The sequence below is a fragment of the Symphalangus syndactylus genome, chromosome 9 (genome assembly GCF_028878055.3).
Source record: "Symphalangus syndactylus isolate Jambi chromosome 9, NHGRI_mSymSyn1-v2.1_pri, whole genome shotgun sequence".
Lineage (NCBI taxonomy): Eukaryota > Metazoa > Chordata > Mammalia > Primates > Hylobatidae > Symphalangus > Symphalangus syndactylus.
In genome coordinates this window covers 35,314,014-35,334,453 of record NC_072431.2, presented here as the reverse complement: position 1 = coordinate 35,334,453, position 20,440 = coordinate 35,314,014, and the positions used below count along the sequence as shown (strand labels likewise).

Below are 20,440 nucleotides of genomic sequence, written 5' to 3'. Positions count from 1 at the left end.
TCCACCTCTATGTTAGCACATGAAATACGAATTCAGATAAAATACTAAAGAAATTCGATAGCGCCAAAACTAAAATATTCTCAAATAAGTATTTTTATAGATTTAAAAATCAGTAAGGCCAATTAATTTTTCCTTTTTTGTTCTTAGATTGAAATTTAATTTCATTTTGAAATTTGCTATTCACTAATAAAGCAATTTGTTCTCACTGTTTTAGAGATTAATGGAATATTTCTTTCTTTTTTTTTTTTTTGAGACGGAGTCTTGCTCTGTCGCTCAGGCTGGAGTGCAGTGGCGTGATCTCGGCTCACTGCAAGCTCCGCCTCCTGGGTTCACGTCATTCTCCTGCCTCAGCCTCCCAAGTAGCTGGGACTACAGGCGCCCACCACCACACCTGGCTAATTTTTTGTATTTTTAGTAGAGATGGTGTTTCACCATGTTAGCCAGGGTGGTCTCGATCTCCTGACCTCATGATCCGCCCACCTCGGCCTCCCGGAATATTTCTTAAAATCCATTTTAATATTTATTAAACCATGAATCAACCTTAAATTTTACCAATTTCTAAATAGGCTAGTTCATTTGAGAATATGTATATTTTCACACATGAATCTTAAGAGCTAAATTATACACTTATACACTGACTTGTATCATCCTTATATTTTTGGCAGGCTGACTTAATATGTGAGCTGACAGAATGCAGAGACCACGTTGTATATGAAGCATCCACTTTGCCTTGTACACCAGGGCATTCAATAACCACTTAATAACTACAACCCTGATGGTAAGAGCATTTTTCCTCCTCAGTGGATTTATGCAAATTTCTTGTTTTTTAAAAATGCTCTTTACTATAGCAAATGATTTTGACCTAGAGGGTAAGGCAAAACAAAGCAAGGCAAAGAAAACTTTCTTCAATATTCTCTGAGAGTGAGTGATTAAATGCTTTTTTTCTTGTTCTCTGACTTGATCCTACAATGTTTATGCTTTTATTTTTAAACTTGGTTTGTTATAAGGAGCTTATTTATAGAGTTTAGTAGGAGTTCAAATTATAATAAGTAATATAAATAAATCTGGAATTTAAGGGTCAAAAGCATACTTAATATGTGGTCATGCGATGTCTATATATTTGTATATGTATATATTTGTGGACACATATATATTTAATATATATATTTAACATACATATATATATTTAAATGTAACATATAAAGAATATTACCCAAAGTGCTTATTTTTAAAGCTGGACAGGTACTATTTTAATGCTGGGTACTTTCCTATTGTGACATATATATCTCCTAAGTCATGCTAAAATGAGGTTCTCTACAACCTCAGAAATATTAGTATTAATACTTCATTGTGTACATTGTGCACTAGTAAATATTTCTATTGTACACCATGCATATTAAAAATTAAAATGACCTCTATTAAAGACTCTCAACAAAGGAACAATATAATATCAGTGGAAGAGACACTGTAATGAGACTCAGCATTTCCACAGGACAGCTAGAAAACTCAAATATTAACTCATTAATTCCCACATTATTCCCAGCTGATTTCTTCATCAAGCTATATGTTGAAAGGACAATCTTCAGTGATTATTCATATTTACAAAAAATGTCAATTGTTTCTATTCCTTAGTCAAACACTTGCCCAGTATAAAAGTGAAGGTGGAGGAATACGGCTCTAATACACTACTCTGACTTTTGCTTTCGATATGTCACATATAAACTTTTGTATCAATAATTAAATATAAGGGAACAAAAGCAACATATTTCAGACATATTGAGTCAATAGAAAATCATGGTAATACAAAAAAATTGGAAAGAAGACAAAAAAATTCTGAAAAATTGCATTTATGATCCCCAAGCTAGAAACCAAAATGCAAATCAAATGAGTAATTTTCATTGTTAAATTCATTTTGCCAAATTGAGCACAGAGTTTCTATAATGTTATTTTGACATTGATTTTTAATGTTAAATTATAACATACTTAATAAGTGTCTACTGGGCAAATAAACTATGTATCTATATAATGAAAGAGTTGAAAGTACTGCTGTTCTGAGGATCAGAGAAACTTGAGTTTGAATCACAATCACTGGTTTTATGGACTTTAACCAATTATCCCAACCTCCTTAGGCTTTAGGTTTCTAATTTGTAAAATAGTTCTTACTTCACATCTTGTTATAAGGACTGAACAAGATAACACATGAATAACGTTTGGCGTATGCTTATTTGATAAGTAGTAACAATTTCCATCACAGTATTGTATTGTTTGTAATAGGTGTAATTATTGATATTTGAACTTTTTGACTACCAAAAATGTGCCAGGCATCAAAACTAGGACTTGAAAAATAAAATAGTGAACATAATAGACTCAGTATCTGCCCTCGTCGGTTCACAATCAGATAGAAGATACAGAGAAGCAATTGCCACACACTCTGATAGGAGTAGTATAGAGCATATTGAGAACACCACCTAGCTCAGTCTAGGAAGGACAGGGTAGAATAAAGTGACATTTGGGACAAGAAGGATGTGGTGGGTGAGGATGAGTCAGGTGAAGCAGGATGGAGTAAGAGTATTCCTGTCAGAGAGAAAAGGTATAAAGCTGAGAACTGATAAAGCATAGGGAATTCCATTGAATGAAAGATTAGTATAGCTGGGTGGGGAGGTGTGAGGTGTACTGTTCCATGATACTGAAGGAGTCAGCGGTGGTCAGTTTTGCAGGGACTTGTAGCCATGTTAAGTAGTATAGACTCCATACTGTGAGCAATGGGCAACTCCTGAAAGGTTAGAGAGGACAGAACTGTTACGGGATTTGCATTTTAGAAAGACCATCTATTGTTTTGTCAAGACTACACTAGTGAGAGGAGACCCGTTTGGATGCTGTAGCAGTAAAACTGGAAGATGCTGGAGGTCTGACACTGGGTAAAGGCCTTGGGGATGCAGAGAGGTGGACAAAGATAGGTAGCTTTGGCAATCCCTAGTGATCAATTAGAAGTAATGGAGATAGTACTCTTGGGTTCTACGGATAGTACTCTTCACAGAGAGTAGTTGCCATCTCTTAGAGACTATGTGCTTAGGTTGGAGATTGTCGTATGTTCCTTAACCCATATAACGTAAGGTAAAAGTATTAAATGGAAAAATACCAGCAAAGCAACAAGTATATTTAAAATGCATATATATCAGTGATACATTTGGGAAAAAATGGAAATCTAGAAGTAACTGCCCATCACCTATTTATTCATTCATTTAATAAATACGTTGTATGTGCTGTGGACTTAAGGGAAGACAGGGTTAGCGTTTTTCCTGTTCTCAAAGACCTCATAAGCTAATGATGCATCATAGAAGTTCTTCCTAATGATTTGGAAGACTCCTCCAGCAGCTTTTAACTCAGAAGGGGATGCTCCTTAAGCACAACTATCACACTCTGGGAGACTAAGTGCTCTCTAAGTAGAATGAGACCACCACAGGTCAGTGTGGGATGCAGAAGCAGATCAGCCTGAAGTGCAGGCCAGTACCAGAGGAACAGGACCTCTCAGGACTAAGCAGGAGGACTCCGAAACACTCCAGACTATGCTGTTAACCTATGCCCAATGTGCAGTGATTGGAAGTTAACACCAAATCTGTAGTTGACACCTGTACCTAATTCTTCAACAAATAGTATTATTTATTTCAGAACTATGCCAAAGAAAGTACATTTTCAGACACTATTAAGATTTAGTGTAGTGGTTAAGAGCATGACTATGGAGCAGACTGCCTGGATTCTAGTCCAGGACCAACCACTTACTATTTGTGTAACTTTGGCAAGTTTTCCTTTGTTCAAAATATGTTTATTTTTCTCATCTTAAGGCTGGAATAACAGTGTGTCTTACGGCATAAAGACTGAATGAGACAATATATGCCCTCCAATAGTACTTTGTCCATGGCGAACATTTAAACAATAGCTGTTATTAACATAACCTGAATTACAAGGACCTAACTGACATTTTTACTCATTATTCTAGAGCTCACTCATTGCAAAAACAAGTGTATTTCTTTTATAATTACTTTAGTAATGTGCCTTTTTTTGTTCCCAAAAGGTATAACTTTAATAACTCAATTTGTTTAAAATTTTTATTTAAATGCAGTTACAGTAGTAATTTTCTTGACATCATCTTACACTTTTGAACATTTTTAACTTCCAAATAGCTTTTAGATCTTCATAACATTTCTATAAGCATCATAGGGCAGATATCTCATTTAATAAATTAGGAAACGGGGTAATATAGATTTAGTGATTTGCTCATAGTAGAGTTAAGGCTTATAAGCTCTTAATCTAGTATCCATATAAATCAACCAAAACTCAAAAAATTACTGGGCAACTGTTATGCACCCAGCATTGTGGTAGGTGCTTCAGAGGATAGAAATGTTGTAAAATACTATCCAAAACCAAAATAAATTTACTTTCTATTTGGGGAGGTAAGATTTTGTGTTGTCTTTTGCATAGTCTTGGCAGTTTTGTCCAGCCTTCAAAGCTCTCTCAGATCTGTCCAAGTCACCATTCTTTATTATTAATGTTCAATAAAAATTCATGTTTCTAGCTTATCATTATTCCTACTATGGCATGAGTCAAGAAATTTTTTGAGGTTTTAAAAAACAATTCCTCAAATTACTTGAATGTACTTTGAAGGTTGAAGTCTCTTAGGACTTAAAGAGAGGATGAAATGTGACTCATGCTATTCTCTTTCTTCGTTTGGAGACCAATAGGAGGAAGGTGTAGAAAAAACAGCCCTTAGTTTGCTCTGGAATGGAGGATAGTTAGGTGTGAGTTCACCACAGATGTAAGAGGCAAAATAAATATGAGGTTCCAGCTCACCACATTTCTTCATACCAGTCTATTCTTGCTTCCTGGAAACCAAGACTCCTTACCTACATCTCATCCTCAGCTCCTGTGATTTACGCCCCAGGAATTCCAAACTACTAATTGTCTCCAAATATATCCTCTTGCTTCCTGTCTTTAGGTTTTTGCATGTTTGTATTTCCTGATTGGTATGCCCCTTAGAAAAGTAATTTTCTTAAATATTTTAAGGAGCTTACCATATCAAGAATGTAATCAAAACAATTTAAAAATAAACAGAAAACATAAAATGTATCACCATCTCCAGATAAACTTACAAAACAATTTATTACAGAGGGCAAAAGGCAAACAGCAAAAAAAGACAAATAGTGGAATATGTTACCAGGAGTAATTCTTGTAAGAAAACTTACTGGAACGGTGTGGAATGCAACTGGTAATAATAATAATGATGACATCAAATATTCTATATTAGGCACTGTGCTAAGTACTTCACATTTATTATCTCATTTAATACTCTGCCCCAAAAATGCAGTCAGTAACATTATGCACATTTTTGAGATGAGGAAACTGATTATTAGATAGGTAAAGTCACACAGTAAGTGGCTAAAATGAAATTATATAACCCAGTATCTGGCTCCAGAGTATAACCATTTACCAACTTTATAACTGTGGCTTCACATGTCTAAAACAAATATTTAGTGTATGAATAATAAACAGTGGGCACTTGTAATTTTAACACAAGGCATTAATATAATTTTGGAGGTATTATAATGATGCATTGTAGGTAAGTCATTAGTGGAATTCAGGAGTGGAAACAATAACATGTTCAAATGAAACTAGTCTAATAGAGGCCATGAAAGGTAACATTTTTGCATCAGTAACATATGTCTCAATATGAAAATTCATACTTAAAGGTTGAAAGTCACACACACACACACACACACATACACACACACACACACAGATGCTCCTCAACTTACGATGGAGCTAACTCATGATAAACCCATTATAAAGTCGAATCATTAAGACAAACCATTGTAAGTCAGGGTCCAACTGTAAATACACACACACACACACACAAAGAGAGAGAGATAGAGAGAGGAGAGAGAGAGAGAGAGAAAATCATTACTTATAGCTTATTAGTATACTCCATTATCTAGTCTCCCTGGCATATGATAACTGATAAATAAATGAAAATAGGCAAGAAGAATAAAGGCTAAAACAAAAAGAACCAAAATGATGAGATTAATATACTACAGGCAGCATTCCTAATGTAGAACAAAGACTCTTCATCTATTGGGGCATCTGCTGTCAGCTTAATTCCTCTAAAAGCATAATATCGCATAATTTGTGCCTTACTTTGATGAACAGAATACAGTATGAGACTGATGAAGCAATGAGGGCAAACAATATTGTGTGGGTTTATTTCTGACCAAGAAGAAAGGAACTGTGAAGTAAAAGTGCCAGGAAATTTGATACAATATGGCAATCTGTAAAAGAATATAAAAAGAAAGCCAGATTCAAAAATGAATAAAAGAAATTGAAATGTATCATTAGGGGATAAATAGAAGTTTCAGTATTTAATTTCAAAATTACATCTGGATGAGATACAACTGCATTTCAACAGCAATTCATGCGGAAAAGATGAGAGATTATTACTTTCTTAGAAGTCTGGTATAAAGTGACAAGGTAACATGGCTAACAAAAACAAAAACAACAAAATCTAACTCAAGTGACTCTTGAATCGAGAAAAAATTGGTCCAAAATAATTGGAATTAAAATGACAATCACAAGTATGCTCTAATCAGAGAAAGTATTTATGAGAGCCCTTCAAAATGGTTTTATTAAGAAGAGTTGAATGAGCTGGAAAAGTTTGATCTGAGAGTCTACTTTGTACCAAACATGTTTAAGTAGGTCACCACATAAAAGGTGAGACATGCACGCATATAAGTAGCTATCCTAAAATATAATAGTACTTTGTAAGATGCATGAGTCAAGAAGATGCATTATTTATTACTATGCTCTATGCCTTATATCTCTGGGAACCAAAAAAGAATCTGTTCTGCCTAGGGTTGGGAAGGCTTGATTACCACTACCTTCAAAAAGCTGAAACAGTCTTTCTGAAGCTTAAGAACTCCTGAACTTCAGACACTATGCCCATGAACCAAGTGGATGCATTCTAATTAGACAAGCAACACATTAAAGTTCAGCACAGGTGGCAAAAGCTTCATTTACCAGGACTTCTCCCTCTGACATGAAATGTGGTCTAACGTTATTCTATTCTATTTCATTGGCCGGGTGCAGTAGCTCACACCTGTAATCCCAGCACTTTGGGAGGCTGAGGTGGGCAGATCTCTATTTCATTAAAAAACAAAAAACAAAAAAAAAAAAAAACAAAAAAAAAACTGGCCTATTAAAGGGATTTCTCAAGTCTAAATAAACTATGACTCACAATTTGAGAAGCACCGCATTAAATTATCTCTAAAGTTTCTATTATCCTAACATTTAAAATTTCAATTAATGTAATGTTCCAAGATATAAAATACCACAAAGTAGAAAGAAACAGAACTACCTCTAGTGCTTCAGTGGATAGTTGCTTTATAAAAAGGTTAGTGTTTCTTTTAGCCTTGATCAATATACAAAAACAATAAGAGTATGAATCATGTCAAATTTTTACAGAAAATATATATCTTATGGATGGTCTTTGTAATAAAAGAGTCTTTTTCCTTTTTAATATAACAGATAGCATATGGTAGCCATTAGTCCTCATCAAATACTAAATGTAGGTCTAAAGATTCAAGACAAAGGAAGCTAGACTAGGCTATTACTAAATTTATTTTAACAGAAGTTCAGAATCAATTTTATAAATATAAAGACAACAATTTTTCAAAAAATTGGCCTTCATCTGATTCCTTAGGAAAACTCAAATAAACAAAGTCTGAACTGACATAATATCCAAATTAAAATTTCTGTAAAAAAGTCCACAATATTTGATAAAAACAGTCTATTATCTTTTTTTTGTCCTGAATGTATTTCCATAGACATGGAAATGTGACAGGATCTATCTACTATTGCATCTCTGCACTATATTTCTTTCCCTTCTCTCATCAAACAAACCTGAATTAACTAAGCAGCTCTAATGCTAGGGTCAAGGCGGCTGCTTCCAGCTCCAATATTAGCCCCCTACTCCTAAAGTGGAGGATGACCTAGATTATTCAGAGACTCATTATAAATACTTGAAGTGTCTTTTAAGGGATATAGTCACTAAATCAAAAGAATGTCACATACCTGTGGTATCTTCCATGGACAACTATCAAAATGCAATGGACATGATGATATCTAATAGAATTATATCTCTAATAAAATGTCTTTAATGTATTCAATCTTTTAAAATATTTAGACTATACAGCCTAAAACATGGGCACCCTGCTGTTTTTGAGATTTCCAAACACTAAACGGGAAGTAAAGGTGCTTTGTCCTAGACTCCTTGTTAATTATCTTATATATCCATTAGACTTTTAACTTAATATTTTAATATAGGTTGCTATGGATTAAGTTTTGTCTCCACAAAATTCATATGCTGAAGCTCTAACCCTCAATATGACTGTATTTGGGGATAGGGCCTGTAAGGTGGTGGTGATAAAGGTTAAATGAGGTCATACAGGTTGGACTTTATTCTGATAGGGCTGGTGCACTTATAAGAAGAAGAATAGACACAAGGGTTCTCTCTCTTTCTATGTACATGCACTGAGGACAGGCCATGTGAGGACGCAGCAAGGAGGTGGCTGTCTGCAACCCAAGGAGTGAGCCCTCACTAGACATTGACTCTGCTGGTATCTTGATCTTGGACTTTCCAGTTTCTGGACTGTAAGAAAATAAATTTTGGTTGTTTAAGCCACCCAGTTACGGCATAGTGTTATGGCTAATACATAGGGCAGTGTAATTTTAGTTGAAGGAGCTACAAGAATATTTCTTGTTGTTAAATTCTCTTCAACGTACATGAGCCAATGTGATGCAAAAAACAATAAACAGAACTTGTAAACAAGGGCTCTAAGTTAAACTCTTGGCACTCCCCTCACTAGTTATGTGACCTAATGCTCCCTAAGCTAAATTTCTTATCTGAAAAGTTAACATAATAACACATTTCTTTCCAGGTTATTTTAAGGATTAAATCTGATGTTTGTCTATTTGTTGGATTGTTCATTCGTTCATCTAACAAATATCCATTACTAAGGATGAGAAAACTCACACGTATACTATATTACCCTTTAATTTATCAATCATTTCCTTGAGTTAAATCTTTTGTTTCTCAGTGAAATAAAATTTTACATGATGTCAAAAAATCTATATGGAAAAAATATAATAATAAATACAGGCAATATAATGCATGTATTGTAAATGTTCCTCAACTTACAATGAGGTTAGCTCCTGATAAACTCATTGTGAGTTGAAAATATTGTACATCAAAACTTATTTAATGCACCTAATTACCAAACTTTATAGCTTACCCTAGTCTACTTTAAACATGCTCAGGACATTTAGATTAGCCTACAGTTGGGCAAAATCATTTAAAGGAAAGCATAATTTATAATAAACTGTTGGATAACTCAGGTAATTTCCTGAATACGGTACACTGTATGGTAAATATTGATTGTTTATCCTTGTAATCACGTGGTTGACTGGGAGCTGCAGCTTGCTGCCCCTGCTCAGCATAATGAGAGTATATTGTACCACAAATTGCTAGCCTGGGAAAAGATCAAAATTCAAAATTTAAAGCATGGTTTCTAGTGAATGGCTATTGCTTTTGTATTATCATAAAGTAAAGAAAAAACTTAAGTCAAAACATCATTAAGCTGAGGATCATCTGTATGTGTGTATATGTATATATGTGTATGTATTCATACCTTCCCACACCTATAGAATCTTACCTCTTTGCTTTCTTCTAGATCCGATTCACTACTAAAGTCTTCCGTGTTTAAATTTTCAAAGTCAGATTCTCCTACAGCAATTGGTACAGTCACAGTAAGACTGGGATTGTTTATGAATGACATGTAATCACTTTCATCAATAATGTACTTTTCAACACTGCTGCCAGTTCCTATACCACTTGTAGTTCCATTTACATCTTTAAGATAGTCAAGATCTTTCCCAATTTCTGTTGTATGATTGGACATACAACTGTCTTTCTTGTTGTTTAGATCATCAAGTGGTTTAATTTCATCTAAAATCTTTTGTTTCCTAATGAAGGACTGTTGAATAAATTCATATATTTTTCTTTTCACATAAGCTACTCCTTTGTGCATCCTATCCACAGCAATTTGGAGATTATTCATTTCATTATCATCATCAGTGGCTGCAAGGTTGTCTGCACTAAATGAGCTCAGAAGCAAGGCCAGAAAGAGATTCAGGACCTTAAAAACAACAAAAACATGATTATAATTTTACACTGATGTAGGGAAGAGCAGATTACAATCACTTATTCTTTTAAGTGTGGAAAAAACTCTAAGTTCTAAGACTTGATGAGAAGGTAACACCACAGCATAGTGATTAGAAGATGGGTGATCTGAATTTGTGACTGGCTCAATAGTACATCCTTGGACAAAGACATGATTTCTATTGCTCTCAAGTTCTCCCATTCGTAAAGTGAAATTGAATGAGCTAATCTAAGGTTTTGTTAACTCTAAAATTGTATGAGTAAAAGAAAACAGATTTATATATGTACTATATGAGAATTCTTAAAAATCACTAATGTTTCCAAGTATGCATTTAAATGCATTCTATAATTTTTTGATAAACAAATATGTTAAATTGGATGTCAATTGAAAAATAACCATTACGACTCAGAATGAAGATTAGGAGCTTAACATAGGCATTGACACTTATTTTCTTAATCTATTATATTTTTCATACTTCATTGTTGACTAAGTAGAGCTGTTTATGAATAATCTCTCATATTTCCATGAGTCTGGCACATGAATGTACATACCTTTAGAATATTTTATATATTTCTGTACTATAAACAGTAACACTCCAAATTTAAGAGAGATAAAGATTGATCAGTTACTCCATTAGGGTAATCTCGGGCATCATTAGCCATTCGAGAACTGATGAACTTAGGTTGGCTAGTGCATCTGCCGTATGACATAGAGTGATTGAATATCATATGCTACAGTGGGGCAAAGAAATGGCACAAGCATTACGAACTCTTTTTTTTTGAGACGGAGTCTCGCTCTGTCACCCAGGCTGGAGTGCAGTGGCGCGATCTCGGCTCACTGCAAGCTCCGCCTCCCGGGTTCACGCCATTCTCCTGCCTCAGCCTCTCCGAGTAGCTGGGACTACAGGCGCCCGCCACCACGCCCGGCTAATTTTTTGTATTTTTAGTAGAGACGGGGTTTCACCGTGGTCTCGATCTCCTGACCTCGTGATCCGCCCGCCTCGGCCTCCCAAAGTGCTGGGATTACAAGCGTGAGCCACCGCGCCCGGCCAAGCATTACGAACTCTTAAAGACACCACTTTTTAGTCCTAGTCTGGATGGTAATTTTGCACTTTCTCTCTCTACTTTTTTTAGACTTCTCTCTTCCTTGGCTCTGAATTTATAAAATGGTCCCAGCACATCCTTTTAGGCTCGTCTTCAATATGATACTGTATTGTAATTCACATAAAAAAAATGATGAAGTGACTGACAAAATAGAATTTGGTATAAAAAATGCAGGGGCACTGCTATATTGCTGTGTTGTTAAAGTGATAATATATCCAAGGTAATGGACTTTTAAACTAATAATCATAGTTTTTCTTTTTGACAGAACAGTCACCATTATATTATACTCAATGTATTTCCGAAATGCATATCTTAAATGGGTACATACCACTAGATTTCCAATCACCATGACCATCATAAAGACAGTAAGGCACATGGCTTGACCAGCAACCTCCATACAGTCCCACATGGTCTCTATCCACTCCCCACACAGCACGCGGAACACGATCAGGAAGGAGTGGAAGAAGTCATTCATGTGCCAGCGTGGGAGTTGGCAATCACTGGCGATCTTGCAGACACAGTCTTTGTAGCTTTTACCAAAGAGCTGCATGCCGACCACGGCAAAAATGAAGACGATGATGGCCAAGACAAGGGTTAAATTTCCCAGAGCCCCCACGGAATTGCCGATGATCTTTATTAGCATATTTAACGTTGGCCAAGATTTTGCCAACTTGAAAACTCGCAGCTGGAAAATGAAAGATTAATATATATTTGTATGATTCTTAAAAGCATTATATGTATTGAGCTTTACCTAGAAATGGTAATTAGAATTCAATATCTTACAATATCTGATCTGCCCTAACCCTCTCAGGCTCATGGCTAATTTTTAGACTCCCTAGGAAAAGCTGGATTTTCCATATTTTAACCATGCAGATCATTTTCTCTGACAGTGAATTATTTTTCTTTCCTTTTTTTTTTTTTTCTTTTGTCACCCAGGCGGGAGTGCAGAGGAGTGATCTCGGCTCACTGCAACCTCTGCCTCCCAGGTTAAGGCGATCCTCCTGCCCCAATCTCCCAAGTAGCTGGGACTACAGGCACGTGCCACCACACCTGGTTAAATATATATATAGTAGAGACGGAGTTTCACCATGTTGGCCAGGCTGGTCTCGAACTCCTGACCTCAAGTGATCCAACTGCCTCAGTCTCCCAAAGTGTTAGGATTACAGGCATGAGCCACCAAGCCAGGCCTCTTATAGTGAATTTTTAATGAGTACTTGGAATCCAACTGTTCTTAATTTGTTTTATAAAGGTGGTTCTAAGGCCAGACATTATAATATTGACATCTGAATCTGAAATATCTCTGCTGAAACATATTAATTTGCCAATAGTGTGCAAAGTAACATCATACTGAGCCCAGATATAAGTAGAGAAAAATGTTCATTATTCATTAATGCTCCTTAGGGGTATTCATGTAGTTACATGCACCTGCATTGAAAAACTTGGAATATTTCCTATGATTCTACAATTATTTTCCTGACTTGTAAGGATATATGTGTAAGGATAATGGGCATGCTTAGTAATCCTACAGACTTTCTCTCCTTTGACTTTTGCAAGATGCATATTTTCCAGAGACAGAATTAGAAAAAGTTTCTGCATGCACATCTTACATCTGATTTTCATCCACTGCTACAAAGGGCTATATATATTTTCAAGTTACTATTAAAAGGTGATACATTTTCATTAAAAATATTTTCTTAGGTCTAGAAATATTAACTGTAGTAGTCTCTAGAAGCAATACTTAGTGAAAATAGCAACTGAGTAATACATTAACCTTTATGTAACTATGTTCTTTGAAATAAAGGTTTTCGTAAATAATTGAGAATTTTTTTTTCACATAGGAAAAGTTTTTGACAATGCAAATGTTACAGAAAAACTTACAATGCTAATGGTTGTATGGCAAAAAAAAAAAAATATGACATTGCTATGCAAGAACCCTGATTGTTAGAAAGGTTTTTGAATTTGGTGCTTTTTTTTTTTTTCTTTTTACCAATCGAAATGAACGGAGAACAGATAATCCTTCCACATTGGCGAGTCCAAGTTCTACCAAGCTAAGCGTCACAATAAAACCATCAAAGATATTCCAGCCTTCTTGGAAATAATAGTAAGGATCCATGGCAATAATTTTCAGAAACATTTCTGCTGTAAAGATCCCAGTGAAAACCTAAGATCAAAACAAAATTAATCTAATTCCACCAGATAATAACATACATGACATAAGATTTGCTCTTAGAACATAATGCTTATGCTATTTTCCCACAATGATTCTATTACTAACTTAAATTTGTATGGCAATTTGTAGTTGATGAAAGATTCTCATATACATTATTTAATTTTATCCTTGTGGAATCGCTAAGTAGATAATATACAATTATTACCTTACAGATAAGGAAACTAAGGTCTTCAGATGGGTGAAATGACTTGCTTGATATCATACAGCAAGAAAATGGCAAAACTAGGATTTGAGTACAAGTCATCTTTTTTTTTGAGACGGAGTGTCAGTCTGTCGCCCAGGCTGGAGTGCAGTGGTGACATCTCGGCTCACTGCAAGCTCCGCCTCCCGGGTTCACGCCATTCTCGGGCCTCAGCCTCCTGAGTAGCTGGGACTACAGGCTCCCGCCACCAGGCCCGGCTCATTTTTTGTATTTTTAGTAGAGACGGGGTTTCACCGTGTTAGCCAGGATGGTCTTGATTTCCTGACCTCGTGATCCATCTGCCTCGGCCTCCCAAAGTGCTGGGATTACAGGTGTGAGCCACTGTGCCCAGCCCAAGTTGTCTATTTTTAACAGTGCTCTTTCCATTATACCAAACTACCTTTTTCTCTAGACTTTATATAACACAAGTACTGACAACATTTTGCCCATGAGCACTTTTATTTATCTATAAGCTTATTCCTATTTCCCTCAAATCAGAGTTATAGATTCTTTTCTGTTATTATACTAGGTGCATTACTATTGTCATTCTTTGTTATACACATGAAAAAATAAATTTACTTCCGTAGTATAAATAGTAGAACTTCAAAAATATAACTAATAAAATGCAGGTTGTTATGCATGATGCTTTTGCTTTCTACCATCAAAAATCCTAAACTTGAAACCAAATATTACAGGAAATGCATACATTACTTTAGATAGCTTTTTCCTTCAGCAAATAAAAGCTAATATTCCTAAGTTGAGTTGACTGGCAAACACTTTAATAATTTATGTTTTTGAAGCAAAAAAAGAAAAAATTAAGTGGCAACCTTCACCAAAAATGACCTTCATAATCATATAACACACAAAATGTACTGGAGGTTTTCAATAGTTCATGGTTTTGATATAGAATAGATGGATAAACAAACAATACATGTACTACTTAGATCCTGGAAGAAGAAAAGCTGGAGACATTTTTGAGTTGTTAAATTATTTCTTGCAATGATGGTGACTAAGGATAAAAGAGATCCACAATTTTATTTTAGTCTTCTACAGTAAGGGAAATTGTAATAATATCTCAAAAAGTATGTTCTTAATCTATGAGCTAATTCTGGATCTTGGAAAGTTATAAATATTGCTGTTGACTTTTCAAGTAGTGCTGTAGGCCTATGCCTTTCTCAGTTTTTGTGAGCACATTAAGGGTCAGTATTTTTGGCAAAGAAGTAGAGTGTAGCCAGCTAAATATAATTGCGATTTCGTGGGGGCCAGGAAGCATGAAGGGTGTTTGAAAGACTGCTATACACAATTAAATGTAAACAGTTTCTCAAGCAGAAAATTTGAAGACTAAACACATTTACCTTCCAATATGCTTACCAAGTTTCCTACTGTAAGCACATTATTGAAATGGTCTGTCATTGGATAGTGCTCCATGGCCATGAAAAGAGTATTTAAGACAATACAGATGGTGATAGCCAGGTCAACAAATGGGTCCATCACGACCAGGTTGACAACATGTTTCACTTTTAACCAATATGGAGAACAGTCCCAGATTAAGAATATGTTGGAAAATTTATACCAACAGGGTGGGCATTTCTGCCTGGATTCTTCAAGTTCTAGATTAAGAAGAAAAAAAAAAAGAACCACCAAAAGGTATATTTTATACACACACATTTATTTCATATCCACTAAACTTATTTTCAGTAATCAGCACATTTTTGTTAGAGACAACCTTTTTTGTACTTGTTAAAAAAAATTACAGTTTACTCTAAACCTCCTAAAGATATTTCATCAGACACACACATAGAGCCCAGGTAACAATGGGTAGTTTTTTGTCTTATGCACTGACATTGTGGCTCAGTGCTTGGCCTCAAGTTAAATGAGTGGTCTTTCACGTGACGTCTCAATGGGAACATGGTTTAGGGTGGTGTAGATATTGTGTGTGCAACCCTATGTGAATGACTCTACATTGTCAACCTCAGACTATGAGAGCTAGAATAGGGATTGATGTGACCCAAGAATCATCTTTTTAACTTGTTTTTATTTTGTGAAAATGACCTGCTCTTCCTCTACAATCTTGAGAGTACTTAGGATGAAGCTGAAAAGGGCTGTACTGCTGAAGTCTTAAACTAATGGAACAAAAAGAGGGTCACTATGACTGATGAGATTAGAAACCCCTAACAGAAATGCTTTGTTCTGCGTTTTCAAAGAGTTGCCACACAGTTAGGAAAACGTTCTTAGTCCCAATATCACTGAGTTTAAAATAAATTGTTAAAGCTTCTAGAATGTCTGAGTAGATAAAAGAAATAACAGCTCTTGAATTAGACTTACTGTCTTTTCATTAGAATGCACTATTCCCAACTCACAAATATATTTGTTTGAAATGAGACAATATAAGTTTAGTGAAAATAATTGAAACGAAAATAGAATTTGTTACCAACCTTCTACTGTATTTGTTAGAATGCTGGCTATACTCATTGCTCGTTGCCTTTGGGAAGGATCTTCTAGAAAGTCCATGGAAACGTGGAAAGAACTTGACCTTCTCTTTCTCATTTCAGTTTCAGTGGTTGTTCCCTGTAAAGAAAATGCTAATGCATTAAACAATTAATTTGAGCAATATGACAAGCAAACAACCAAATGGTGACACAGTGAATTTCATGAAACACATGCATCATGCACTTTCATATTCAATTGGTGATGGCAGATATTTCTGACTTATTGTATCATTAGCCTGGAATGTTCAAACTGTTAACCATTTAATCATACAGCAAAAACCAAGATTTTAACTTCCTGATTTCATAATTTTATAAAATATGAAATAATTTTAATATAGTTGATAAAACTCTTAAGAGATATATTTAACAGTTATTACCCGTATTTCTGAACTAATAGTAAAAACCTAGTAACTTAAAAGTCCTACAAGTGATCAAGGCACTTGATTTTTGAGAAGGTAGCTATTTAATTTTAAGGAAGGATCAATGATTGCAACACACTTAGCTGCCATCTTATTTTCTGGACACAAGATGTAGATGGTCATTGACAACACAAACTCTATGTTAAAAAGAACACACACATGCTGCATGGACAACAGTTTCATCCAGGGTACCAAAGCAATAAGTCATCTAATTCTGACTTAGTCATGCCTCCTCATGCTGATATATTTCCAAGTGAGTAAACAGTCTAAGAAGAGGCAGCATCTGTTTAAAATTCCTCATCTGGGTATACATCCACAAACACATAACATACCTTTGTACACAGACAATTATTTTATCTGTCTGTATTAATAACGTATTTGTGTCTCTTCATTTAGATTAATTTTGAGAAGACCTATATCAGCATTTTTTAGTAAGAAAAATATGAGTACTAGGAGTATTAAGGTAACAAGCTATCTACTTAAGCACAGTGTTTTTGAAAATCTAAACTAAAGCAGAGATATATTGAATAATCCACTGGAAAGATTTATTATACACCCTTGACACTTAAACATAGGATCATTCATTTACTTTTATACCAGAGACTTAGAGAATGTCCTTCTATCTAAATTCAGTGTGGGCATATAGCAAATCCTCCAACTGGAGAAAGTAATTATTGTGTCTAATTAATCCTTAGCACTTTTAATAAGTAAATGCATTCAGGTTTGTGCAGGAGACTGTTAAGGTTTTAAGTTTTAGTTGGTTAGTCTATTTAAGATATTACAAGATGCAGGTGCATTCACAGCGTGACCAACCAGGAATCATTCTCAAGGTTGCCGTTCCGTAGAAACACTGGCTGGTGCAGCAATAATGGGCCAGCCATGCCTGAACTATTAAAACTTCCTTACATTGTCATCAGTAGCTGGCTTATCTATTATCACCTCTGGCAGAAGCTGTCCAACAGGCGATGTAGGAACTGAAGGTCCACCAACCAAGGAAACCACACCATTGCAATCCACAGTGCTGTGCATCTTCCCATTCGCTGGAAACACTGCCAGCATCCGGGATGACCTACTGGTCTGACTCAGGTTGCTGTTGCGTCTCTCTCCATGTCGTCGGGGCACAAACAAGGAATCTCTACGACTCTCGTTATCCTCAAAGGTGCTGTGCTCATCATCTGCGAAGTCGTTCTCAGATCCCACATCCTTTGCTCGCCCTCTAAAGCTGAAAAGGCTTGTTCTGCTATTTCGCCTTGGTGAAAATAGGGAGCCACGGATGCTCAACAAAGACTAGAAGTTTGAAACAGCAAACAAATAAAGTCATATTAATATGGCCCTTTGAATGTGATTTCATTTTGCAAGATTAGGTAGAAGGAGATTTCAGCATTCATAACAGAATATGGCTCATTCCTTTTGATTATCATTCTCATTTTATGTGCATTCACATTAAATTAAATTACCTTGATAAAAGAAGGTTTCTAGCCCTTGGGATTAAAGAATGAGGAGATAGATTGCAACCTTAACATATTGAAACACACACACCCTGAACCACCATTTCTCAAGTTCAAAGGGAAACATCTTCAGAATATGGCAATGGACGTGGTAAACATTCAGTGAACACTGGCACCATGACCTTAACAAGGCCACCTTGGTTTTTATGGATCTTGTCTTTCCAAAACTTTCAACAGTCCTCACGATTTACTTTAGTCCACCTTTCTAAAATCACTTAATTATTATTTCTTTTTCACCTATAAGGCATTGTATTGTTGGAACTTGAAGTTCATACTTCTGAAATTCAGAGTCGTGTGCCTTTTGATCAAGTGTACCATGACAAATATTTTCAGAAGCATGCATGATGACTTATAAAGACGTTAGGAGGAAAAACAACATAAAATCATAAAATAACCTAAGGACATTCCTGATCAACTATCCTCAGTTCCACATTTTTTTTTTCTTAAAAGTGCTGAGGATCAAAAAGATTAAATGTCATTAGTTATAGACAAATATCAGCAGACAGTATCAGAATGACAGTCCAGTTCTCCTGACTGTCAACTTGGTGTTATCTTAACTACACCAAGCTGTAGACTTACATATCTGTGGAGTAAAATTTTTGCATAACTATGTGAAGAAGGGATAGGTTTAAATATAACACAACAGTGGTCGATTCAGTTGATAAAAATTCCTGAGTCCATTTTCTAATTCTCCCCCTCTCTCCCATGTTTTAATTTTCAACTGTGCATCAGTAAACTCAGCAGTGCCATACCTGGTGTGGGGAAGAGTACCTCTTTTCATATGTCAATCGGTTCCCTTCAATGGAGAAGCGAAAACCTTTCCTCCTGATGCTGTCCTCAGATTCAGATTTATGGAATTCATCCTCATCTTTCTCTTCCCCACCAGATTGCTCTTTCTGTTTTCTTTTCTTCCTCCGATTTCTTCTTTCCTTAGCACTCTTGGAACTCAACTTAGAGGCTTCAGATGAGCTGTCTGAGAGCCTGCCTGCTGCACTGGGCTCTCTGGAATGTTCTGAGGCAGTTGCCGTTGCTGCCTGCTATATTGAAGAGAAATAGTTTTAACATAGCACCTGAAAAGACTGTATCTTTCTTTGAAAGGGCTGAAGTATTTGCATGGCTTTTAAAAAATATATTGAACTGACTGAGGATCATCTCAGAGAGAAGATTCTTTGCAAGTATAAGAGGAGATTTTTTTTTCTTTCCACCTAATGAAGGCTTTCGGAGATAATTTGGTTTTCTCCATGGTAACATTTATTATGTCTGTGTTAATGCCCCACAGACCACATATTCAAAAATATCCATCATGTATCAAATAAATTCATTACTTTTTGGGATTTGATTTACTTTAAAAATTGGTATTTAATTAGTGTTGTTTTCTTTTCTCCAAAAAAGAAACTGGAGTATGGAAGAAAAGCTGATGAGTTACTTAAAGTCATATCTTCAGGCAGGGGAATGGGATAAGGACCTGAGGTCCTTCCTCTAGTTATTGAAATTGGATTGTCCAATACCCTCAAAATATTATTAATTCTATTTATGAACAGTTATAAAATCCCTTTCTCCCCCATCCACAATATCCAGAAGAATGGGGGAGGGAGAATCAATAGTTTCTGCTGAGCAAGATAAGACATCCAGTTCTCCAAAAACTGTCCCCACCATCTTCAAATCAGTACTGGTTCTTAAGGGGGCACATGGGCATGGAATAAAACAATGCTTTTTGATTATAGCTTGTACTGGTACTAAGTTGACACTTTTTTATTATTGTCATTGTTCCCAGGGTAACCTCGATAAATTAATTACTCTTGCATATAAATTAATATTTCTGAAACTTCTTTAGTAAAGACAATAAGTTTGTATGCTAAACAGAAAGATGAGAGAGATAGGAGAGGCATTTTATGATTTATCACACTGTGAGGACTAATACTTCACTATAAAAACAAGTAATCCTTTTTAGATGGTCAATCTCTGTAAGATTGGTGACATTCATGTGTCTATTGGATGCTGCTATATCAGAGATCATTATATTATTTGATCACTTTCTTATAAAGGTAATAAAGCAACCACGTTAAAAGCCAACATATTTTTAGTTAAAGTAAAAAGGAGACTATGTTTAAGAACTAGTGGAGCAACTCTTCATATGATAACCAATAATTTCTTGTTCTAAGAAAAGATGATTTCCTCCTAATGCCAGTCTTCTCATTGAATAAAAGTCTCTCACTTGAAAATACCCCAAAATAACATTTTCCCT

At 35.4% G+C, this 20,440-nt stretch overlaps 1 protein-coding gene and 1 long non-coding RNA gene across 2 annotated transcripts in view; one reads left to right on the top strand and one right to left on the bottom strand.

The window, feature by feature from the left end:
- Positions 1-20,440, top strand: part of LOC134731424 (uncharacterized) — a 423,644-nt gene that overhangs the window by 78,685 nt on the left and 324,519 nt on the right. The window contains exon 4 of the long non-coding RNA XR_010113657.1: positions 666-778. This is a non-coding gene — a long non-coding RNA (uncharacterized lncRNA). The remainder of the gene's footprint in view (positions 1-665; positions 779-20,440) is intronic.
- Positions 1-20,440, bottom strand: part of LOC129489402 (sodium channel protein type 1 subunit alpha) — a 138,036-nt gene that overhangs the window by 37,280 nt on the left and 80,316 nt on the right. Inside the window, exons 12-18 of the mRNA XM_055291908.2 lie at positions 18,948-19,232; positions 17,594-17,974; positions 16,215-16,347; positions 15,151-15,389; positions 13,356-13,529; positions 11,697-12,053; positions 9,759-10,241 (exon numbers count right to left, since the gene is read on the bottom strand). Of these exons, the coding sequence (XP_055147883.1) occupies positions 9,759-10,241; positions 11,697-12,053; positions 13,356-13,529; positions 15,151-15,389; positions 16,215-16,347; positions 17,594-17,974; positions 18,948-19,232 (2,052 nt within the window). The remainder of the gene's footprint in view (positions 1-9,758; positions 10,242-11,696; positions 12,054-13,355; positions 13,530-15,150; positions 15,390-16,214; positions 16,348-17,593; positions 17,975-18,947; positions 19,233-20,440) is intronic.